Here is a 27,317-nt window from a genome sequence, read left to right as displayed (position 1 = left end):
TTTATAGGAGGTAAACCCAGCAACATAACAGAGATTAAGCTATTTTGTACTTAAAAATTGGCTAAAATTCCTGTAAGCCGATGTGCAGGACAAATTAACAATTACCAGAACACCAGGTTCACATACTTTTGCCACTCACAGACATGTGGTATTGGATCATTTTCCTAAAATAAATGACCAAGTCTAATATTTTTGACAGATTTGTGTGATTTAATTATCTTTATCTATTTTTAGGACTTGTGTGAAAATCTAGTGTAGGTTTAGGTCAAATTTAGACAGGAATTACAGAATTCTGAAGGATGTATGAACTTTCAAGCACCACTGTAAAAGTCACTATATAGCTGAAAATTATGTATAGTAATTTTTCTTTAAATTGCATAAACACAAATTATATGGTATTCTGAAATGCTTAACTACATTTAATTTAGGTCCAACAACTACTACAGAGACCACACCAACTCAAAGTACGAGCACATCACCAACAACTACCACCTCACAGTCTACAAACACTCCTATCATTACATCTACTCCAGAGCCTTCGACTCCAACTATTACAAAGACCACAACAACTACATCGGTGACAACATCTTCACGTAAGATACATTTGTACTGTACAAAACTAAAGCATCTTCAGGGTTAGACTGAAGTCCCTTTGGCCCACCAGAGGGAATGCTTCTGCGGACCCAATTTGTGTGAATATTGGACCTTAAAGGCCCTGTTTTATTAGGGGTCCATCATTGTTAGAATTTGGGCCCACTGGAGAATTCCTCTAGTACTCTGCTAGGCCAGTCCAGCCCTGGGCACCTCGTTTTTCCTCTATATGCTGTATACAAATGTTATTCTTTAAAACAAACAAACAATATATATATATATATATATATATATATATATAGACACTCAAGATGGTTTATATTACTTTGGCACAGTGTGGCATTGGTTAAAAGATGACACTTATGTAGTAGGTGTAATTTTTCAATCTTGTATAACATAGATGTTATGTCAAAACTGATAAAAAAGGAAAACTGAGTTAGTTACACATAGCAACAATCCTATTTCACCTTTTATTTTTCAAAGGTGCGCTAAAAAATGAAATGTAGAATTTAAATGGTTACTATGAGCAACACCAGATTAAAATAATTTTCCCCAGAGACCTAGGCCAGGTTCACATCATTGCTTCATTGTCTGTTAATCCAATCCATCAGAATAAAAAAAAAAAAAAAAGACAACTCCATTGTGCTCAGTTATGCACATTTTGCACCCGCTTTAGCCATTTCGATCTGAGATCCATTATTTTAGAATATAAAATAAAAATAATCTGTGTAGGACTTTTATTCCGTCTAAAACGGGTCTCAGATGGAAATGTCTAAAATGGATGCAAAATGTGCATAACTGATATGTATGCTTAAAATACAGACAGCGTTTTCATTTTGTTCTTTTCTGTTTTTCTGATGGATTAGGGGAACGGAAAACAAAATGGTGATGTGAACCCAGCCTTAAAGGAAATGAATGTTTAAAAAAAATCTAAAAGTTTTAAAATTATACTCTAACACATAAAAATAATAGAAATTGCATACCATAAAAGTTTATATAGCTTTTAATGTTCATGCACACGGCTGTAATTTTGGTCCACGGACCTATACATCTCAGTGGACAGCACGCAGCAGGGCCACAACCCGATCACAGTACGGCCATGCCGTGTGTTCGTACCCTAATGTCCACTCACTTTTCGATTCAGTAAATGCAATATCACTTACAAAATAGTAATCTAGTTGTTGAAAAAAATCTGTGTAGCGGAGTGCAATATTAGAATCCACGATCTCCGCTGGTATAACAGGTAAATCCACAGTCAGCGCTGAACAGTACGGCAATATTCCCAATCCTCCCAATAACCGGACGAAACACAGTCTGGGAGTCAACAGCCCGCTTTATTCACAAGCTTGTATATTTATACAGTTCCCCATGCCATTGTACACAAAATCCCCTTCCCTCTGTCTGTAACACAATAAACAAAACCAAATGAGCATTGTCTGAGACGTAATTAACCAACACAATAAGCATTGTCTGAGACGTAATCCACAAAATACAATTACCAAACGTAATGGACTAACTTGAACCCTGGCATACACATATACAATTTAACCGAACACATAATAGCATACATAATCTTTAAGACAGCCTGAATGCAATCTGCTACCCAGTCTTAAAGGGGCAGTAGTAGCAATATAAAATACCACATGCCCCTATATTGCATTCAAACGTACGGACAACCTTTCTTACATTATAGTCCAGAAGTGGCTAGGTTTGCCACAATGCTCCCTCAGAACCAAGCCGGCATGCACAGTCTGATCCCAACGGATCGGCTTGGGGATGTCCGGGAGAGTACTCACAGATCACTTTTCAAGTTCAGTTTGTCTGGATAACCCGTCGGCGTTATCGTTTTGTTTCCCTGGGCGGTAGTGGATGGTAAAGTCATACGGCTGCAGCGCCAGACTCCAGCGCAGCAGCCTGGCATTGTCTCCAGCCACACGATTTAGCCACACCAACGGGTTGTGATCTGTGAGTAAGGAAAAAGGTTGTCCATATAAGTACGGCTGTAACTTTTTGAGGGCCCACACCACAGCCAGACACTCCTTCTCAATGGCGGCGTAACTTACTTCTCGTGGCAATAACTTTCGGCTCAAGTAAGCTACGGGGTGTTCTCCGCCATCGGCTCCAACTTGGCTCAGCACTGCTCCCAATCCAAACATTGAAGCGTCTGTGTGAACAAGAAATCTTTTAGTTTGATCAGGAGCAGCAAGTACGGGAGCATTAGTTAGAGCAGTCTTCAGTTGTTGGAATGCCTGATCACACTCTGGGGCCCAGACAACCTGTCAAGCAAGATTCTTACGTGTCAGGTCAGTCAGGGGTTTAGCCAGGGCGCTATAATTGGGCACGAATTTTCTATAGTACCCTGCGGTACCCAGAAACGCTAGCACTTGGGTTTTTGTCCTAGGAGTGGGCCATTTAGCTACAGCTTCCACTTTAGCTGGTTCCGGTTTCTGTTGCCCGCTCCCCACCCGGTGGCCCAAGTACTGCACTTCGGCCATCCCTATATGACACTTGCTGGGTTTCAGTGTTAATCCTGCCTCTCCAATACGATCTAGGATGGCCCCTATGTGTTGTAGGTGCTCTTCCCAGGTCTGGCTGAATATAGCGATGTCATCCAAGTAGGCACAGGCGTATTCCTGGAATCCGTCCAGTAACCGATCGACCATCCGCTGAAAAGTTGCCGGAGCGTTTTTCATCCCGAATGGCATGACCCGAAATTGATACAGGCCAAACTGGGGTGACAAACGCCTGACTTGGGCATGGCATCCTCGGCTAGGGAATCTGCCAGTATCCCTTACATAGATCTATGGTAGTGAGATACTGGCCCCGTGCCATCTTATCCAGCAGCTCGTCTATCCGAGGCATCGGATAGGCATCAGACACCGTTTTGTCATTTAGCCTCCGGTAGTCGACACTGAAACGTGTCGTACCGTCCTTCCTGGGTACCAGCACTACCGGCGATGCCCAGGGGCTATCGGAAGGTTCGATAACCCCCAGCTGCAACATCTCGTCAATTTCAGTTTTCATATGTGTTCTGACTGCTTCAGGGATGCGATATGGAGTCTGCCGCATAGGTAGCTGTCCCGGGGTTTCGACTCGGTGGGTGGCCAGCGGAGTGTACCCAGGCAAATTGGAGAAGGTAGCCCCTTTAGCTACAATCAGCTCTTGTACCTGGGCACGCTCCTGAGGGCTTAGCCGCTCCCCCAGCCGAACCCCCTTGGAGGGCTCTGTCTGTTCTTCCTGTTCTAATAGGTCAGGTAGGGGCAGATTCTCCTGATCCTCAGAGGCTGAGGCGCATATCGCCGCCACGTCCTCTATCCTCTCATGGTAGGGTTTGAGCATGTTTATATGGAGCATGCGTCTCTTCCCTACCCCTGAGCAGGGGACAATCACATAGGTGGTGTCACATCTCTGTTCCACCACCTAGTATGGGCGTTGCCAGATGGCCTGCAGCTTGTCTGTGCGGATGGGTTTTAAAATCAAAACCTTCTGCCCCACTTGAAAGCTGCGGTCTCTGGCTCCCCTATCGTACCATCGGCGCTGGCGCTACTGGGCCGCCCGGAGGTTGGTGCGCACAGTCTGAGTCAGCGCCTCCAGACGGTCCTGGAACTCCAGTACGTAAGATACGATAGGGGTTCCATCTGGGCTACTCTCACCCTCCCAATGCTCCCTAATTAGGTCTAACGGCCCTCGTACCCTCCTTCCAAACAGTAATTCAAAAGGAGAAAACCCTGTCGATTCTTGGGGTACCTCCCTGTATGCGAAGAGCAGGTGGGGTAAAAACCACCAAATGCAAAAAAAAAAAACACCAAATTAGCCAAATGCAAGGCAGCTGTGGCTTATTGGCCGCGTGGTTCCTGATGGCAGCAGGGCCGCAACCCGATCACAGTACGGCCATGCCGTGTGTTCGTACCCTAAAGTCCACTCACTTTTGGATTCAGGAACTGCAATATCACTTACAAAATAGTAATCTAGTTGTTGAAAAAATTCTGCATTTTCATTGTCTGTGAAAAAACAAGGGAAAAAGAACCCCACACTGTAAATACTAAACTCTGAGGCTGGGTGTATGAGCCATGGTTGCCACATGCGGCAACCCTTGGTTGCCAATGCCAACACGATTTTGCTTGCAACGTATTACAAACAAAATCATGTGGCCAATAGGAGTTCCAATGTATAATAGTAGTCAAATTTGTCCCCTAGGGCTTATATTAAAGTGAGTCTACTTGATAAATGTTATATATTTTATTTCTGTTTTATCTAGCAACTCCTAACTGTGATCCTGTTTGCAAGTGGTCACAATGGTTTGATGTGAGTACTCCTAAATATGAACCCAATGGAGGAGATTTTGAGACATATAAGAACATTGAGAATGCTGGATTTGAAGTGTGTGAGGGTGATATGAGACCAGAGAACATTTCCTGCAGAGCAACGAAATACCCAGATAAGCCATTACACCAGCTGGGACAGATGGTGACCTGTGATGTCTCCATTGGGCTCATCTGTAACAATAACGATCTTATAGGATACAAGCCTGTGTGCTACAACTATGAGATCAGTGTGTACTGCTGCCAACCTCTACCTGATTTCTGTACAACTACAACCTATACAACTACTGCAACAACTACATCACCAACAACCACCGACTTCTGAATGGACAACTACATCACCAACAACCACCAACTCTGAGACGACAACTACATCACCAACAACCACAACTCCAACAACTACAACTACTTCTCCAACAACCACCACCTCTGAGTGGACAACCACATCACCAACAACCACCACCTCTGAGACTACAACTACATCACCAACAACCACAAGTACAGCAACTTCAACTACTTCACCAACAACCACTACCTCTGAGTGGACAACTACATCACCAACAACCACCACCTCTGAGACGACAACTACATCACCAACAACCACAACTACAGCAACTTCAACTAATTCACCAACAACCCACAGTTCTGAGTGGACAACTACATCACCAACAACCACCACCTCTGAGATTACAACTCCATCACCAACAACCACCACCTCTGAGTGGACAACTACATCACCAACAACCACCACCTCTGAGACGACAACTACATCACCAACAACCACAACTACATCAACTTCAACTAATTCACCAACAACCCACAGTTCTGAGTGGACAACTACATCACCAACAACCACCACCTCTGAGACTACAACTCCATCACCAACAACCACCACCTCTGAGTGGACAACTACATCACCAACAACCACCACCTCTGAGACGACAACCACATCACCAACAACCACAACTACAGCAACTTCAACTAATTCACCAACAACCCACAGTTCTGAGTGGACAACTACATCACCAACAACCACCACCTCTGAGACTACAACTCCATCACCAACAACCACCACCTCTGAGTGGACAACTACATCACCAACAACCACCACCTCTGAGACGACAACTACATCACCAACAACCACAACTACAGCAACTTCAACTAATTCACCAACAACCCACAGCTCTGAGTGGACAACTACATCACCAACAACCACCACCTCTGAGACTACAACTCCATCACCAACAACCACCACCTCTGAGTGGACAACTACATCACCAACAACCACCACCTCTGAAACTACAACTACATCATCAACAACCACCACCTCTGAGACGACAACTACATCACCAGCAACCACCACCTCTGAGACCACAACTACTTCTGTCATCACGAGTACTCTAGAACCTCCAACACCAACCACTACGACTGCAACAACTACATCAGTGACCACATTTTCAAGTAAGAATTAAACTAGAAACAAAGGTGGTGATTTATTAAACTGGTATAAAGTAGAACTGGCTTAGTTGCCTATGGCAACCAATCAGATTCAACCTTTCATTTCGGACAGCTCCTTTGGAAAATAAAAGGAGGAATCTGATCGGTTGCTATGGGCAACTAAGCCAGTTCTACTTTACACCAGTTTGAAAAATAACCCCCAAAACATCTTTAGTGCAAATTGATTTAATTAGCATTAGATTTTTTTTTACCACTACAAAGTTCACTACAACTTCAGGTGAGAAACATTATAAAATATTATAATATGAAAATGCTTGATTGATTGAGATGAAATTGAATTTAAGGGCTGGGTAGATATAGAATATATATAAAAAAATAAATAAAAAAAACTTAACAAAAGGCTTTTATTTACAGTGTCCCCATTGCAGTGATGAGGTTCCTGTCCCTGGCGGCTCCTGTATCTGCCAGCCCATTAGAGATGAAGTGCCTTATACATGTGACTATTGGTGGCACTGCTAACCAATCAATTGCCTCAATAGTGATATGTCACAAACACCACGTGACTATTGAGCCCTAAAAATATGAATGCTCAAATGTTTCTATTTTAAACCCTGTCCAATCAGCCTCTAAACTGACTTGGTAAACAGACAAACCCTGTAAAAAGCTACATTACTTACATAGGCAAACAAGCAAAAACCATAAAGGAAAATTCAGAAAAAGCGGGATACTTCATAAAGAGATGTGGAATATGTGCATTAATTGCATTACAGTATAAATCATATCTAGAATACATATTTATATCAAATAATAAGAAGTGGTTACAGACGTCTCTAAGTTGAGTAACTAAAAGAGGTATATTATAAGAACATAACAAATTAGGATCAGGTATGCAAAGACATGCACAAAAAACTATTATTTTTCAAATAGATGCAAGGTAGAGTGCAGTTCATCACACTTACAGAGACTCAATTTGTCCATCATAGAACAGTTGTCAAAAATATAATAGACTACGCCAATATGTTATTTCTGGGTTGACTTTTCTATCACAGGTGTTTTTGAGTCTGTCTACCTATGACCTATCATGCATTCAATGCATATTTCCTGTGAATTTGCAAGTAATATTTAAAATGGAAACACATATAGAGCACAGTGGCTTTTTATATCAGTATAGTTAAACACCTGTACACTACAATATACATTGCTCTCCGTTTTTTTTATTTTATTATTTTAGATGTTCAAATATTAACATTTTAAATGAATACTAAGACTACTACATTTGAAACCACTAATGTGTGACAAGTGTGTTACTTTTTGTCTCTACTATAAGGAACATATACTGTGGATATCTGTTTTATATTTATCATAATATTTATTGACAATAAAATATGTTCTGATTTTTGTAGGTATTTGTGTTCCTGATTGCAAGTGGTCACCGTGGTTTGATGTGAGTTATCCAAAATATGAACCCAATGGAGGAGATTTTGAGACCTATAAGAACATCACAAATGCTGGATTAGAAGTGTGTGAGGGTGATATGAGACCAGAGGACATTTCCTGCAGAGCACAGAAATTCCCAGATATGACACTAGACCAGCTGGGACAGACATTGACCTGTAATGTCTCCACTGGCCTCATCTGTTACAACAAAGATCAAACAGGGTTCATGCCTGTGTGCTACAACTATGAGATCAGTGTGTACTGCTGCCGACCTCTACCTGGTTTCTGTACATCTCCAACCACCACTACTACAACTACAACCTCAGGTAAAGTTTATTTACAATATTCACTAAAAAAGTAATATGTTTCCAAAATAGCAACCTGTAAGATTGATCCTTTCATTTTCCAAAGTAGCTCTGAAAAATGGAATATTGATTGGTTGCTATGGAGTTTTGATAAATCTCCCTCTAAATCTTTCCTAGTCAGTATGTTCTGCAGTAAGTGTGTTTGCATTGTTTTCAACGTCACACATAAATGATTTATGATAATCATCTACATGAAAAGCTGTCTGCTGCCCACAGAAACCCATCACAGCACAGTTTTTATTTTTCAAAAGTCAAGTACAAAATAAAAGCTGTGATGTGAGTGGTCGCTATAGACATCAAATGGTTTTTCTTTTAGGCGGTTTAATATATCTTTCCTTTGCCTCATATTACTTGAAGCAGTCATCATATATATATATATATATATATATATATATATACAGGACTTGCACATGAAGTAAAACATTGTTGTACATTCAGTAATGTACATATAGCATAGGTGTCATCATAGCTAAAATTTAAATGGAGCTCCTCTGCCGCTCCTGGAAGATGGGGCTTGTTCTCCTTGTGAACACAGTTTTTTTTTATATACATGTAGATAGAATATCCACTTGTAGCACTGCAGCACTTATTTGCCATGCCTGGAACCCATTAAATATTGATGAGAATAAATTATTAATATTTAAGTTCCAGAAAACCCTTTAATAATGTTTAGTTTCACCCACTTATTGTTAAGACTCTGCTTCTAAAAACACAGAGCCTACAACTCCAACCCCCAGTGTGACTACAACAAAGAGCACAACTACAAGCCCCACTACAACTAGTGTGACCACAACTTTACCAACACCAGTCACCACCACAGAGTGTACAACTGAAGAAACTGAAGAGACAACTCCAACGTCAAGTCCAAGTACCGGTACGTACAATTTAACAAATCTTTCTCTCTCAGACTATGTTTTGTAAGAACAGCCCTGGAAGCCAGCCAGTTTCTCCATCGGCTTGCTAAAGGTAGAGGTACACTGGGCCTCAGAGACAATGATGTCCTCCAGATACTTCTACTCCTGAATCATTCAATTACAGTTTTATATTTATATAGCAAAAGTCATAACCACAACTGTGCACATAATGCTATGCTTGGAGTGCTGCCTCCCTAAAATCCATCTGATTTTGGTGATCGACCTTAAGACCATCAGCATAAGACAAGTCTAAATAGGAACTTTTCTATGGCTGATCTGGGAGCCTTTGGAAGTTCCCAGGCTGCCATGTTAACAGAACAGCTCTGGTAGTCTTCTTACAGGTGGATGTTTGATCGTCGAAGGGAGCCTCTACTCAAATGCCACGCTTGCAATAGACTATAGCTGTGATGGCTAACCTCCGGCACTCCAGCTATGGTAAAACTACAACTCTCAAGATGCATACTTGCTTGGCTGTGCTCAGAACTCCATAGAAATAAATGGAGCATGATGGGAGTCATAGTTTTACCACAACTGGAGTGCCAGAGGTTAGCCATCACTGGACTATAGTATGTGAGGGATTAAGTGTCAGTAATGGGAGTTGCTTCCGATAACAGACACTGCTAATGGATGTCTTCTGTGTGATACAGCAGGGACTAATCGGTAGTGATGTCGCGAACATAAAATTTTCCGTTCGCAAACGGCGAACGCGAACGGCGAACGCGAATTTCCGCAAATGTTCGCGAACGTGCGAACCGCAATAGACATCAATAGGAAGGCGAATTTGAAAACCCACAGGTACTCTTTGTGGCCACAATAGTGATGGAAAAGTTGTTTCAAGGGGACCAACACCTGGACTGTGGCATGCCGGAGGGGGATCCATGGCAAAACTCCCATGGAAAATTACGTAGTTGACGCAGAGTGTGGTAAGTTGAAATCGCAATGCGATTTATAGAACTTGAATTAATCGCATTGCGATTTCAACTTTCTCAAATCCGACAGTACATTCTAGCATGGAGCCGTTCCCATGGTGATGGGGACGCTCCATGAGCACGGAAGTCAGCAGAAGTTCTGTTGAAATCGCAATGCGATTTATAGAACTTGAATTGATCGCATTGCGATTTCAACTTAGAGCTTCTGCCGACTTCCGTGCTCATGGGGCATCCCCATCACCATGGGAACGGCTCCATGCTAGAATGTACTGTCGGATTTGACAAAGTTGTAATCGCAATGCGATTAATGCAGGTTATATAAATCGCATTGCGATTTCAACTTAGAGCTGCTGGGTTCCTAATGGTTGTATTGCTAGAATATAACGAAGATTGAGAATATAGCGCTATATTCGTTATATTCGTCAATTCTAGCAATACAACCATTAGGAACTTAGCTTGCATTCGCATTGCGATTACAACTTAGATCTGAGTTCCTAATGGTTGTATTGCTAGAATTTACAACGAATATAGCACTATATTCTCAATCTTCGTTCTATCAATATAACCATTAGGAACCCAGCTCTAAGTTGTAATTGCAATGCCATTAATATAACCTGTATTAATCACATTGTGATTACAACTTTGTGACACTGCAGCTTCAGAATAAATTTAAGATAGATGCTTTTTGATAGGCGGTGGGAGGGTCTGGGAGTGAGGGTCTGCTGCTGATTGGCTGGAATATGTCTGCTGACTGTGAGGTACAGGGTCAAAGTTTGCTCAATGATGACGTATAGGAGGCGGACCGAACATCGCATATGTTCGCCCGCAGCGGCGAACGCGAACAAGCTATGTTCGCCGGGAACTATTCGCCGGCGAATAGTTCGGGACATCTCTACTAATCGGCTGTGGGGTGATCTTCAAAAACCTGACATCCACCATACATACAAATCTGTACTGCATTAACTGCTCCAAGTTATGTTCATAAGAAAATTGATTGTAATGATTGTAAGGTATCTACTTATAGCATGTCACATTAAAGGGTAAAGTGTTTAGTGTTAAGTGTTCATGTCACTTTAAAGAGTGTTCAGGAAACTTCTTATATGTCATAGAGACAAACGGTATCAAAGGTTTTGATTGGTGACTGAGATCCCCCACTGATGGGTAGAGAGAAACACTTCCATAGTGCGTTCTCTCTCCTCACTGCAGTAATCAGAAGCAAGATTTACTTTCTATTGAGTTTGTCTTGCTTCCCCCCCCCCCCCCCGATGCATGGAGAGAGACAGGGGCGTATTTCCAATTAGGCACTAAAGGACACTAGCCTAGGGTAGCGGTCTGAAGGGGGTGCCACCACAGAGGACATCTTTTTTAAATCTTTTATTTCTTTACATCCCTGCCTTTTGGGCATCCATGTTGCCAGGGGTTTAAACAGTGGAGTGCCACTGCACGCTACAACCATGGCATGACTTTCCTTCCTGTAGTGGAGGTCCTGGCAGAGGACGAGGAGAGAGGAGTGAGGAGTGATTCATTTTAGTTACATAGTAAATACGGCTGAAAAAAAATCCAATAAAGTCCAATAAATTTCAATCAAGGGATGTGGGGACGCAAATTTTAGAAAAGGAAGGGAGACCCAGATTTCTGCACAGTTTCATAAGCATTAATGTCATTTACTTTCAAGAACTTATCTAGGCACTTTTTAAAACTGTCCACTGTTCCTGCTGTGACCACGTCGTGAGTTAGACTATTGCAGTGAAAAATTCTTGATCCCTCTGGGGGCTGAACTTTATCTTCTCCAGTCGGAGGCAGTGCCCCTTGTCTTGGTATTTTACATGGAACAGCTTTTCAGCATATTTTGTGTATGAGCCATTTATATTTTTGTATAGGTTAATCATGTCCCCCCTTAGACGTCTCTTCTCAAGACTAAATAAATTACAAGACCCTCCATGCCCCTTATGAGTTTAGTCGCTCTCTTCTGTACTCTCTCCAGCTCCAGAGCATCCTTTCTATGAACTGGTGCCCAGAACTGAACTGCATATTCCAGATGAGGCCACAGAAAAGCTTTATAAATTAGTAATATTACATCCCTGTCCTGCGAGTCCATGCCTCGTTTAATGCATGACAGTATCCTGGTGGCCTTAAAAGCAGTTGATTGACATTGTATGCTGTTATTTAATCTTTGATCTACAAGGACATCAAAGACTTTCTCTACAAGAGACCCTCCCAGTGTTACATCCCTTAGGACATATGATGCACTTAGATTATTACCACCCAAATGCATAACTTTACATTTATCCACATTGAACCTCATTTGTCAAGTTGATGCCCATTCACCCAGAGTGTCCAATTCAGCTTGTAGTTTATGGACATCTTCCGAAGACTGCACAGTACTACATAGCTTAGTGTCATCTGCAAAAATGGAAATAAATTAGATAATACAGGACCCAGCACTGAACCTTGGGGTACACCACTTATAACCTGGGACCATTCTGAATAGAAATCATTGACCACAACTCTCTGGACACGGTCCTTCAGACAGTTTTCAATCCAATTACAGACTATACTTTCTAAACCTATAGACCTTATTTTACCTATTAAATGTCTATGAGGGACAGTATCAAAAGCCTTTGCAAAATCCAAGAACACTACATCCAAAGCCGCCCTCTGTCCAGGCTCTTACCCCTTTCCTTTGCAATGCAGCACTAAATGCTAATCTGATTGATTTAGAAGCACATTGCTGCTCCACCAATCATCTTAGTGACAGATAGACACTATAGGCAGTCTATGTGGCCACCAAGGAGGAAGCAGCTGATCCCCTGTGAGACTCACCCACCCAGCTGTACTGCTGTCTGCCTGCCTCTAAGTGCAGCATCCTGATCCCACAGATATGGAACGCCTATTCGGTCCTGCCATTGTCACAGAACAGAAGCAGCGGCTTTCCAGGAATGTGCTGCATAATAGTAAAATAAATTCTTTCCAAGAAGCTTTGCCCATGGGCTGAAGCATTAAAAGCAGGAGCATTGTGAAGGTACTCTATGCTTTATGCCCTTTTGGTCCTGGTGAGCTAGGAGCTGAAAGATTTCAACTCAAACTACTCTATTTTTTCTAATGTGTGGTATAGAGTGAACATTATTAGTTGGTGGGGTTCCAGGTGATAACCCCAAGTATGAGATCCTTATGGCATATTCTGTGGATTATTGGTGGTGAAAAGCCTTTTCAAAAGGATCAGAATAGTAAAAAAAATATATATATATTTTTTTTTTATTAATACTGACCATAACACAGTTGTGACTTGTCTTATAATAATTTGGCTTGGCTGAGCAGGCATTTCCTCTATTTCCAAGAGGTAGACACCAGACCACATTCCAGGAAGTGTAGTTTTTATTCAGTAGTGGAGAGAACATCAGGAAAAAGAGATTCAACATTCTGGTAATGTCCTCAGGGATTGAACAGTAAATTCAGTATAGTTACTTCTAGTTTTCGTTTATTACTGCATCAAAAGTAAACATTTTGATTCTGAACAACCTTCTTGAATGTGAACAACCTTCTTCATCTGGGATTGAGCCCAATGAAGATGGCTTTTCACCTTTGAAATGTATTGTTTTGATGCCCTAATAAACTGAAACTAGAAATAACTACATGGGATTAGCCTTTCTACCCCTGAGGACAGTATAGCACCAATCCTATATTGGTGATATTTTCTCCACAACTACTACCGGCCACAGTTACTGTAGTTTATGCTGGTTGGGATCCAGGCCAGAAGTCCAGAGAATTTGTACCATGCTTGTATATCTGTCATGCCCGCAGCACATCACCCTGTTAATGTATTACTGTTTACCCATACCTGCATTCCTCCCCTTGTTTTATAGCCCTGCAAATGAAGTGCTCCTTTCTTTTCTTTATTTTGGCATTCATCTGTCATTGAAAAAAAGTCATGTTGGTGGTGCCATGAGACCTGTAAAATGGGCAGAGCAAGTGCCAGTGGTTCCTCTACATATACTACTGGTTTATTAGATCAGCAGCAGTGGTGAGGTTACGGGCACACGTAGTGTTGGCCAGAAGCATGTGATGCCCATTCCTGGTGGGTGCGGTTTAAAGATTGATAATGTGTACATGATTTCTACAGCAATACCACAGTTTAACCCACCAAACTGCATGCCCATTCAAAGTTATGTTAATAGTCAGGTGGTTTTGAGGGTAAAATTGATGCAAAATTGTGTGGCCAATTAGCCGCACAAAGGTATCTAAGAGAGTTTTGGAAACCAACATGAGGAGTAAATTAAAAAGAAGAGAAGTCGTATCTGTTCTTTATATTTTCTCTCCTTTTATAATCCACTCCTGATATTGGCTTCAAAAGTTGCACGCGGAAACAAATATAAAGACAAAAGTAGAAATGGATTGAAAATAACAAAAGTATAATGTTTTCTAAATACTTCCCCACTGTGTGAGAAGACCAGGGGAAAGGGGAATTCAAGAATGAAGTCCTGTAGCCTGCTAGTAACCTATGCACAGTACAATGGTGTTTCCATGATTTTAATACTGATGAACTATCCTCTGGATAGGTTATCAGTATCTTATTGGTCGGGGTCTGACACCAGAGACCCCCACCAAACAGCTGTTTGAGAAGGCAACGGCGCTCCTGTGCTCTCCCTTAGTCAGTGACGGCACGTTCATGTGTCACGTGGCCTAGACGCAGTTCAGCCCTATAGAAGTGAATGGGGCTCAGCGCTATACCAGGCACAGCTGCTATACAATGTACAGCGAAAAGGTTATCAGTATTAAAATCTCAGAAAACCCGTTTTACGCTTAACTTTAAAAAGTAAGTAAACTTTTCAATAAATTTTTGTTAATGTCCCTAATGCTCTAATAACAGTTTTTGTCATGTACTTTATTAATGCATTTTGTATTATTTTGAATAGACTAAACCTCCCCCCCCCCCACTCAAGGCGCACCTTTCTCTGTGGAACTTGTCAGCGGTGTACGGAGTTTACAGTTTCTCAATGGGGCCGCAGCGCAGGGAGTACAGGCAGAAGCACACATTGCTGCTCCTGCCCGTTCTCCCCCGGAGGTTTATTGCTGGAATAGCACAAGGGTGCCCTGTAACCATGTGCTATGCCAGGATTAGCTGAGTGGAGCGGCTCCTGCCTTTGCCTGCTTCACTAAGGTAAGAGCTGACATGCAGGACTTTTAGCTTAGAGAAGCAGGCTCAGGCAGGAGCTCACTCCGCTCAGCTGATCCTGGCATAGCACGTGGTTATAGGGTACCCATGTGCTATGCCAGCATTTAGTAAACCTCCGGGGGGGGGGGGCACAGACAGGAGCTGCAATGTGTGCTCTTGCCCGTAGGCCCTGCACTGTGGCCCCATTGATGAAGTGACAACTCTGTACACTACTGAGAAGTCAGCGGTGTACAGAAAAGTCAATTTTAAGCTCACAGGGAAAGGTGCGCTTTGGGGGGGTCTATTAAAAATACAAAATACATTAATAAAGTATATTTTAAAAAAAATTGTTAGGGCATTAGGGACATGTTAACAAATATTTTGTTACTTTTTAAGGCCCTCCCACAGCTGCCATTGACCAGAGGATTTTAAAGTTGAAATTGAAGTATTCCCACCAAAATTGTGTAGCAACTGTAGGTTGCAGTGTGTCGGACACAACTGGCAGCTGCATTTTGTCCTCCCACACTAATTTGTTCTTTAGAGCTCATATTAAGTGAGTGCAATTGGTTAATGTTATGTATTTTATTTCTATTTTATCTAGTAACTCCTAACTGTGATCCTTCCTGCACATGGTCACCGTGGTTTGATGTGAGTTATCCTAAATATGAACCCAATGGAGGAGATTTTGAGACATATGAGAACATCACAAATGCTGGATTAGAAGTGTGTGAGGGTGATATGAGACCAGAAAACATTTCCTGCAGAGCACAGAAATTCCCAGATATGACACTAGACCAGCTGGGACAGACATTGGCCTGTGATGTCTCCACTGGCCTAATCTGTTACAACAAAGATCAAACAGGGTTCATGCCTGTGTGCTACAACTATGAGATCAGTGTGTACTGCTGCCGACCTTTACCTGAAGAATGCTTTACAACAACCTCTAAAACCACTACTACAACTACATCACCAACAACTACCACCTCTGAAACTACAACTACATCACCAACAACCACCACTTCTGAAACTACAACTACATCACCAACAACCACCACCTCTGAAACTACAACTCCATCATCAACTACCACCACCTCTGAGACTACAACTACATCACCAACGACCACCACCTCTGAGACTACAACTACATCACCAACGACCACCACCTCTGAGACTACAACTACATCACCAACGACTACCACCTCTGAAACTACAACTCCATCACCAACAACCACCACCTCTGAGACTACAACTACTTCTGTCATCACAAGTACTCCAGAACCTCCAACACCAACCACTTCAACTGCTACAACTACATCAGTGACCGTATCTTCAAGTAAGAATGAAACAAGGAACCATATATCTTTAGTGCATATTTATTTAATTAGTATTATATTTATTTCTACAGTTTTATTTATAACCAAGAATCCCAAATAGCTTTAAACCGCAGTATTGTATTTTTTTGTCCTTTTTTCAAATGTGTGGTATAGAGTAAACATTATTAGTTGGTGGTGTTCCAAAGGTGGTAACCCCAAGTATGAGATCTTTATAGCATATTCTGTGGCTATGCCATAAATATTGGTGGTGAAAAAGCCCTTTTGAAAAGGCTTATTGGTAAGATTAAAATTATTTTTAAAAACTTCAGAATAATTTAAATTAAAAAAAATACTTGGTGACTTGTCTTAGTAATTGGCTGAGCAGGCATTTCCTCAGTCACCAAGAGGTAGACACCAGACCACATTCCAGGAAGTGTAGTTTTTATTCAGTAGTGGAGACAATATCAGCAAAAAGAGAATCAACATTCTGGTAATGTCCTCAGGGATTGAACAGTAAATCCAGTATAGCTACTTCTAGTTTTCGTTTATTACTGCATCAAAAGTACACATTTTGAATGTGAACAACCTTTTTCATCTGGGATTGAGCCCAATGAAGATGGCTTTTCACATTTGAAATGTATTGTTTTGATGCCCAAACTGAAACTAGAAATAACTACATGGGATTAGCCTTTCTACCCCTGAGGACAGTATAGCACCAATCCTATATTGGTGATATTCTCTCCACTACTACTACCGGCCACAGATACTGTCGTTTATGCTGGTTGGGATCCAGGCCAGAAGTCCAGAGAATTTGTACCATGCTTGTATATCTGTCATGCCTGCAGCACATCACCCTGTTAATGTATTACTGTTTACCCAAACCTGCATTCCTCCCCTTGTTTTATAGTCCTGCACATGAAGTGCTCCTTTCTTTTCTTTATTTTGGCATTCATCTGTCATTAAAAAAAGTCATGTTGGTGGTGCCATGAGACCTGTAAAATAGGGAGAGAGCAAGTGCCAGTGGTTCCTCCACGTATACTACTGGTTTATTAGATCAGCAGGAGTGGAGAGGTTACGGGCACACGTAGTGTTGGCCAGAAGCATGTGATGCCCATTCCTGATGGGTGCAGTTTAAAGATTGATAATGAGTACATGATTTTTACAGCCATACCACAGTTTAACCCACCAAACTACATGCCCATTAAAAGTTATGTTAATAGTCAGGTGGTTTTGAGGGTAAAGCTACTGCACAATTGCTGCAAAATCATGTGGCCATTTTGATTTTTTTCCCCTTGTCATGCTGCACAAAGGTATCTAAGAGAGTATGACCGCACTGTCAGGTTTCAGCATGCAGTTTTGGAAACCAAAATCAGGAGTGAATTAAAAAGAAGAGAAGTTGTATCTGTTCTTTATACTTTCTCTCATTTTATAATCCACTACTGATATTGGCTTTAAAAATTGCATGCAGAAACCAATATAAAGACAAAAGTAGAAAAGGATTGAAAATAACAAAAGTATAATGTTTTCTAAATACTTCCCCATAAGAACTAGGGGAAAGGGGAATTCAAGATTGAAGGCCTGTGATATTTGTTCATCCCTGTTAGTAGCCTATACACAGGAAAATGGGGTTTCCGTGATTTTAATACTGATGACCTAACCTCAGGATAGGTTATCAGTATCGAATTGGTGGGGGTCTCACAACCAGGGTCCCCACCAAACATCTGTTTGAGAAGGCAACGGCGCTCCTGTGAGCGCTGGCCTTCTCACAACATTTCCTAAGCCAGTGACTGCATGTTCATCTGTCATGTGGCCTAGACACAGTTCAGCCATATAGAAGTGAGTGGGGCTGAGTGCTATACCAGACACAGCTGCTATACAATGTACACTGAAAGGTCATCAGTATTAAAATCTCAGAAAACCCTTTTATGCTAAACTTTAAGGCCCTTCCTCAGCTGCCAATGATAACAGGATTTTGAAGTTGAAGTATTCCCACCAAAATTGTTTACCAACTGTAGGTTGCAGTGTGTCGGCCACAACTGGAAGCTGCATTGTGTCAGCCCAGACTAATTTGTTCTCTAGAACTCATATTAAGTGAGTCTACTTGGTTAATGTTATGTATTTTACTTCTGTTTTATCTAGCAACTCCTAACTGTGATCCTGTTTGCAAGTGGTCACAATGGTTTGATGTGAGTACTCCTAAATATGAACCCAATGGAGGAGATTATGAGACTTATGAGAACATTGAGAATGCTGGATTTGAAGTGTGTGAGGGTGATATGAAACCAGAGAACATTTCCTGCAGAGCAACGAAATACCCAGATAAGCCATTATACCAGTTGGGACAGATGGTGACCTGTGATGTCTCCATTGGGCTCATCTGTTACAACAAAGATCTTATAGGATACAAGCCAGTGTGCTACAACTATGAGATCAGTGTGTACTGCTGCCGGCCTTTACCTGACTATTGCCCAACTACACCTTATACAACTACTTCAACTACATCACCAACAACATCTGAGACTACAACTTCTAGAACTCCATCACCAACGACCACCACCACTGAGACGACAACTACATCACCAACGACCACCTCTGAGACTACAACTACTTCACCAACAACTACCACCTCTGAGACTACAACTACTTCACCAACAACCACCACCTCTGAGACTACAACTTCATCACCAACAACCACCACCTCTGAGACTACAACTACTTCACCAACCACCACCACCTCTGAGACTACAACTCTTTCACCAACAACTACTACCTCTGAGACTACAACTTCATCACCAACAACCACCACCTCTGAGACTACAACTACTTCACCAACAACCACCACCACTGAGAGTACAACTACTTCTGTCATCACAAGTACTCCAGAATCTCCAACATCAACCACTTCGACTGCTACAACTACATCAGTGACCGCATCTTCAAGTAAGAATGAAACAAGGAACCATATATCTTTAGTGCATATTGATTTAATTAGTATTAGATTTATTTCTACAGTTTTATTTATAACCAAGTAACCCAAATAGTTTTAAACCACGGTACAGTTTTTTTTGTCCTTTTTTCAAATGTGTGGTATAGAGTGAACCTTATTAGTTGGTGGTGTTGCAAAGGTGTTAACCCCAAGTATAAGATCTTTATGGCATATTCTGTGGATATGCCATAAATATATGCTATAAATATTGGTGGTGAAAAAGCCTGTTCGAAAGGCTTATCTGTAAGATGATAATTATTTTTAAAAACCTCAGAATAATTTAAATAAATAAAAAAATGATCTTAGTGCAGTGGTGACTTGTCTTAGTAATTGGCTGAGCAGGCATTTCCTCAGTCACCAAGAGGTAGACACCAGACCACATTCCAGGAAGTGTAGTTTTTATTCAGTAGTGGAGACAATATCAGCAAAAAGAGAATCAACATTCTGGTAATGTCCTCGGGGATTGAACAGTAAATTCAGTATAGCTACTTCTAGTTTTCGTTTATTACTGCATCAAAAGTACACATTTTGAATGTGAACAACCTTTTTCATCTGGGATTGAGCCCAATGAAGATGGCTTTTCACCTTTGAAATGTGTTGATTTGATGCCCTAATGAACTGAAACTAGAAATAACTACATGGGATTAGCCTTTCTACCCCTGAGGACAGTATAGCACCAATCCTATATTGGTGATATTCTCTCCACTACTACTACCGGCCACAGATACTGTAGTTTATGCTGGTTGGGATCCAGGCCAGAAGTCCAGAGAATTTGTACCATGCTTGTATATCTGTCATGCCCGCAGCACATCACCCTATTAATGTATTACTGTTTACCGAAACCTGCATTACTCCCCTTGTTTTATAGTCCTGCACATGAAGTGCTCCTTTCTTTTCTTTATTTTGGCATTCATCTGTCATTGAAAAAAGTCATGTTGGTGGTGCCATGAGACCTGTAAAATAGGGAGAGCAATTGCCAGTGGTTCCTCCACGTATACTACTGGTTTATTAGATCAGCAGCAGTGGTGAGGTTACGGGCACACGTAGTGTTGGCCAGAAGCATGTGATGCCCATTCCTGATGGGTGCAGTTTAAAGATTGATAATGAGTACATGATTTTTACAGCCATACCACAGTTTAACCCACCAAACTGCATGCCCATTAAAAGTGATGTTAATAGTCAGGTGGTTTTGAGGATAAAACTACTGCACAATTGCGGAAAAATCATGTGGCCATTTTGTTTTTTTCCCCCTTGTCATGCTGCACAAAGGTATCTAAGAGAGTATGACCGCACTGTCAGGTTTCAGCATGCAGTTTTGGAAACCAAAATCAGGAGTGAATTAAAAAGAAGAGAAGTTGTATCTGTTCTTTATACTTTCTCTCATTTTATAATCCACTACTGATATTGGCTTTAAAAATTGCATGCAGAAACCAATATAAAGACAAAAGTAGAAATGGATTGAAAATAACAAAAGTATAATGTTTTCTAAATACTTCCCCATAAGAACCAGAGGAAAGGGGAATTCAAGATTGAAGGCCTGTGATATTTGTTCATCCCTGTTAGTAGCTTATACACAGTAAAATTGGGTTTCCGTGATTTTAATACTGATGACCTAACTTCTGGATAGGTTATCAGTATCGTATTGGTGGGGGTCTGACATCCAGGGTCCCCACCAAACAGCTGTTTGAGAAGGCAACGGCGCTCCTGTGAGCACTGGGGCCTTCTCGCAACATTTCCTAAGCCAGTGACTGCATGTTCATCTGTCATGTGGCCTAGACACAGTTCAGCCACATAGAAGTGAGTGGGGCTGAGTGCTATACCAGACACAGCTGCTATACAATGTACGCTGAAAGGTCATCAGTATTAAAATCTCGGAAAACTCTTTTTATGCTTAACTTTAAGGCCCTTCCTCAGCTGCCAATGATAACAGGATTTTGAAGTTAAAGTATTGCCACCAAAATTGTTTACTAACTGTAGGTTGCAGTGTGTCGGCCACAACTGGAAGCCACATTGTGTCAGCCCAGACTAATTTGTTCTCTAGAACTCATATTAAGTGAGTCTACTTGGTTAATGTTATGTATTTTACTTCTGTTTTATCTAGCAACTCCTAACTGTGATCCTGTTTGCAAGTGGTCACAATGGTTTGATGTGAGTACTCCTAAATATGAACCCAATGGAGGAGATTATGAGACATATGAGAACATTGAGAATGCTGGATTTGAAGTGTGTGAGGGTGATATGAAACCAGAGAACATTTCCTGCAGAGCAACAAAATACCCAGATAAGCCATTATACCAGTTGGGACAGATGGTGACCTGTGATGTCTCCATTGGGCTCATCTGTAACAACAAAGATCTTATAGGATACAAGCCAGTGTGCTACAACTATGAGATCAGTGTGTACTGTTGCCGGCCTTTACCTGACTATTGCCCAACTACACCTTATACAACTACTACAACTACAACAACTACATCACCAACAACATCTGAGACTACAACTTCTAGAACTCCATCACCAACGACCACCACCACTGAGACGACAACTACATCACCAACTACCACCTCTGAGACTACAACTTCTAGAACTCCATCACCAACGACCACCACCACTGAGACGACAACTACATCACCAACTACCACCTCTGAGACTACAACTACTTCACCAACAACCACCACCTCTGAGACTACAACTTCATCACCAACAACCACCACCTCTGAGACTACAACTACTTCACCAACCACCACCACCTCTGAGACTACAACTCTTTCACCAACAACTACTACCTCTGAGACTACAACTTCATCACCAACAACCACCACCTCTGAGACTACAACTACTTCACCAACAACCACCACCACTGAGAGTACAACTACTTCTGTCATCACAAGTACTCCAGAATCTCCAACATCAACCACTTCGACTGCTACAACTACATCAGTGACCGCATCTTCAAGTAAGAATGAAACAAGGAACCATATATCTTTAGTGCATATTTATTTAATTAGTATTAGATTTATTTCTACAGTTTTATTTATAACCAAGTAACCAAAATAGTTTAAAACCACAGTACTGTTTTTTGGTCCTTTTTTCAAATGTGTGGTATAGCGTGAACCTTATCAGTTGGTGGTGTTGCAAAGGTGTTAACCCCAAGTATAAGATCTTTATGGCATATTTTGTGGATATGCCATAAATATTGGTGGTGAAAACGCCCGTTCGAAAGGCTTATCTGTAAGATGATAATTATTTTTAAAAACCTCAGAATAATTTAAATAAAAAATGAATAAAAAAACGATCTTAGTGCAGTGGTGACTTGTCTTAGTAATTGGCTGAGCAGGCATTTCCTCAGTCACCAAGAGGTAGACACCAGACCACATTCCAGGAAGTGTAGTTTTTATTCAGTAGTCGAGACAATATCAGCAAAAAGAGAATCAACATTCTGGTAATGTCCTCAGGGATTGAACAGTAAATCCAGTATAGCTACTTCTAGTTTTCGTTTATTACTGCATCAAAAGTACACATTTTGAATGTGAACAACCTTTTTCATCTGGGATTGAGCCCAATAAAGATGGCTTTTCACCTTTGAAATGTATTGTTTTGATGCCCTAATAAACTGAAACTAGAAATAACTACATGGGATTAGCCTTTCTACCCCTGAGGACAGTATAGCACCAATCCTATATTGGTGATATTCTCTCCACTACTACTACCGGCCACAGATACTGTTGTTTATGCTGGTTGGGATCCAGGCCAGAAGTCCAGAGAATTTGTACCATGCTTGTATATCTGTCATGCCCGCAGCACATCACCCTATTAATGTATTACTGTTTACCCATACCTGCATTACTCCCCTTGTTTTATAGTCCTGCACATGAAGTGCTCCTTTCTTTTCTTTATTTTGGCATTCATCTGTCATTGAAAAAAAGTCATGTTGGTGGTGCCATGAGACCTGTAAAATAGGGAGAGCAAGTGCCAGTGGTTCCTCCACGTATACTACTGGTTTATTAGATCAGCAGCAGTGGTGAGGTTACGGGCACACGTAGTGTTGGCCAGAAGCATGTGATGCCCATTCCTGATGGGTGCGGATTAAAGATTGATAATGAGTACATGATTTTTACAGCCATACCACAGTTTAACCCACCAAACTGCATGCCCATTAAAAGTTATGTTAATAGTCAGGTGGTTTTGAGGGTAAAACTACTGCACAATTGCGGAAAAATCATGTGGCCATTTTGTTTTTTTCCCCCTTGTCATGCTGCACAAAGGTATCTAAGAGAGTATGACCGCACTGTCAGGTTTCAGCATGCAGTTTTGGAAACCAAAATCAGAAATGAATTAAAAAGAAGAGAAGTCGTATCTGTTCTTTATACTTTCTCTCATTTTATAATCCACTACTGATATTGGCTTTAGAAATTGCATGCAGAAACCAATATAAAGACAAAAGTAGAAATGGATTGAAAATAACAAAAGTATAATGTTTTCTAAATACTTCCCCATAAGAACCAGGGGAAAGGGGAATTCAGGATTGAAGGCCTGTGATATTTGTTCATCCCTGTTAGTAGCTTATACACAGTAAAACAGGGTTTCTGTAATTTTAATACTGATGACCTAACTTCTGGATAGGTTATCAGTATCGCATTGGTGGGGGTCTGACATCCCGGGTCCCCACCAAACAGCTGTTTGAGAAGGCAACGGCGGTCCTGTGAGCGCTGGCCTTCTCGCAACATTTCCTAAGCCAGTGACGGCATGTTCATCTGTCATGTGGCCTAGACACAGTTTAGCCACATAGAAGTGAGTGGGGCTGAGTGCTATACCAGACACAGCTGCTATACAATGTACGCTGATAGGTCATCAGTATTAAAATCTCGGAAAACCCTTTTTATGCTAATCTTTAAGGCCCTTCCTCAGCTGCCAATGATAACAGGATTTTGAAGTTAAAGTATTGCCATCAAAATTGTGTACCAACTGTAGGTTGCAGTGTGTCGGCCACAACTGGAAGCCGCATTGTGTCAGCCCAGGCTAATTTGTTCTCTAGAACTCATATTAAGTGAGTCTACTTGGTTAATGTTATGTATTTTACTTCTGTTTTATCTAGCAACTCCTAACTGTGATCCTGTTTGCAAGTGGTCACAATGGTTTGATGTGAGTACTCCTAAATATGAACCCAATGGAGGAGATTATGAGACATATGAGAACATCAAGAATGCTGGATTTGAAGTGTGTGAGGGTGATATGAAACCAGAGAACATTTCCTGCAGAGCAACAAAATACCCAGATAAGCCATTATACCAGTTGGGACAGATGGTGACCTGTGATGTCTCCATTGGGCTCATCTGTAGCAACAAAGATCTTATAGGATACAAGCCAGTGTGCTACAACTATGAGATCAGTGTGTACTGCTGCCGGCCTTTACATGATGATTGCCTAACTACAACTTATGCAACTACTACAACTACAACAACTACATCACCAACAACATCTGAGACTACAACTTCTAGAACTACATCACCAACGACCACCACCACTGAGACGACAACTACATCACCAATAACTACCACCTCTGAAACTACAACTACTTCACCAACTACCACCACCTCTGAGACTACAACTACTTCACCAACAACCACCACCTCTGAGACTACAACTACTTCACCAACAACCACCACCTCTGAGACTACAACTTCATCACCAACAACCACCACCTCTGAGACTACAACTACTTCACCAACAACCACCACCTCTGAGACTACAACTCTTTCACCAACAACCACCACCTCTGAGACTACAACTTCATCACCAGCAACCACCACCACCACTGAGAGTACAACTACTTCTGTCATCCCAAGTACTCCAGAACCTCAAACATCAACCACTTTGACTGCTACAACTACATCAGTGACCACATCTTCAAGTAAGAATGAAACAAGGAACCATATATCTTTAGTGCATATTTATTTAATTAGTATTAGATGTATTTCTACAGTTTTATTTATAACCAAGTAACCCAAATAGTTTTAAACCACAGTACTGTTTTTTTGGTCCTTTTTTCAAATGTGTGCTATAGAGTAAACATTATTAGTTGGTGGTGTTGCAAAGGTGGTAACCCCAAGTATAAGATCTTTTATGGCATATTCTGTGAATATGCCATAAATATTGGTGGTGAAAAAGCCTGTTCGAAAGGCTTATCTGTAAGATGATAATTATTTTTAAAAACCTCAGAATAATTTAAATTAAAAAAATAAATAGAACTGATCTTAATGCAGTGGTGACTTATCTTTATAATTGGCTGAGCAGGCATTTCCTCTGTTTTCAGCGTCACCAAGAGGTAGACACCAGACCACATGCAGGAAGTGTAGTTTTTATTCAGTAGTGGAGACAATATCAGCAAAAAGAGAATCAACATTCTGGTAATGTCCTCAGGGATTGAACAGTAAATCCAGTATAGCTACTTCTAGTTTTCGTTTATTACTGCATCAAAAGTACACATTTTGAATGTGAACAACCATTTTTCATCTGGGATTGAACCCAATGAAGATGGCTTTTCACCTTTAAAATGTGTTGATTTGATGCCCTAATAAACTGAAACTAGAAATAACTACATGGGATTAGCCTTTCTACCCCTGAGGACAGTATAGCACCAATCCTATATTGGTGATATTCTCTCCACTACTACTACCGGCCACAGATACTGTTGTTTATGCTGGTTGGGATCCAGGCCAGAAGTCCGGAGAATTTGTACCATGCTTGTATATCTGTCATGCCCGCAGCACATCACCCTATTAATGTATTACTGTTTACCCATACCTGCATTACTCCCCTTGTTTTATAGTCCTGCACATGAAGTGCTCCTTTCTTTTCTTTATTTTGGCATTCATCTGTCATTGAAAAAAAGTCATGTTGGTGGTGCCATGTGACCTGTAAAATGGGGAGAGCAAGTGCCAGTGGTTCCTCCACGTATACTACTGGTTTATTAGATCAGCAGGAGTGGTGAGGTTACGGGCACATATAGAGTTGGCCAGAAGCATGTGATGCCCATTCCTGATGGGTGCGGTTTAATGATTGATAATGAGTACATGATTTTTACAGCCATACCACAGTTTAACCCACCAAACTGCATGCCCATTAAAAGTTATGTTAATAGTCAGGTGGTTTTGAGGGTAAAACTACTGCACAATTGCGGAAAAATCATGTGGCCATTTTGTTTTTTTCCCCCTTGTCATGCTGCACAAAGGTATCTAAGAGAGTATGACCGCACTGTCAGGTTTCAGCATGCAGTTTTGGAAACCAAAATCAGGAGTGAATTAAAAAGAAGAGAAGTCGTATCTGTTCTTTATACTTTCTCTCATTTTATAATCCACTACTGATATTGGCTTTAGAAATTGCATGCAGAAACCAATATAAAGACAAAAGTAGAAATGGATTGAAAATAACAAAAGTATAATGTTTTCTAAATACTTCCCCATAAGAACCAGGGGAAAGAGGAATTCAAGATTGAAGGCCTGTGATATTTGTTCATCCCTGTTAGTAGCTTATACACAGGAAAATGGGGTTTCCATGATTTTAATACTGATGACCTAACTTCTGGATAGGTTATCAGTATCGTATTGGTGGGGGTCTGACAACCAGGGTCCCCACCAAACAGCTGTTTGAGAAGGCAACGGCGCTCCTGTGAGCACTGGCCTTCTCGCAGCTTTTCCTAAGCCAGTGACTGCATGTTCATCTGTCATGTGGCCTAGACACAGTTCAGCCACATAGAAGTGAGTGGGGCTGAGTGTTATACCAGACACAGCTGCTATACAATGTACGCTGAAAGGTCATCAGTATTAAAATCTCGGAAAACTCTTTTTATGCTA

At 41.2% G+C, this 27,317-nt stretch overlaps 1 protein-coding gene across 1 annotated transcript in view; it reads left to right on the top strand.

Annotated features, from left to right (window-relative positions):
* Positions 1-27,317, top strand: part of LOC122920031 (mucin-2-like) — a 113,039-nt gene that overhangs the window by 62,224 nt on the left and 23,498 nt on the right. Inside the window, 10 exon segments of the mRNA XM_044269241.1 lie at positions 429-593; positions 4,850-5,213; positions 5,263-6,308; positions 7,775-8,134; positions 8,868-8,994; positions 13,473-13,486; positions 15,770-16,481; positions 18,625-19,137; positions 21,579-22,420; positions 24,560-25,375. Coding sequence (XP_044125176.1) covers positions 429-593; positions 4,850-5,213; positions 5,263-6,308; positions 7,775-8,134; positions 8,868-8,994; positions 13,473-13,486; positions 15,770-16,481; positions 18,625-19,137; positions 21,579-22,420; positions 24,560-25,375 — 4,959 coding nt within the window.

The sequence above is a fragment of the Bufo gargarizans genome, chromosome 10 (genome assembly GCF_014858855.1).
Source record: "Bufo gargarizans isolate SCDJY-AF-19 chromosome 10, ASM1485885v1, whole genome shotgun sequence".
NCBI classification, from domain to species: Eukaryota; Metazoa; Chordata; class Amphibia; order Anura; family Bufonidae; genus Bufo; species Bufo gargarizans.
Note: the sequence above shows the minus strand (reverse complement) of the source record. Positions and strands in the feature narration are given on the sequence as shown.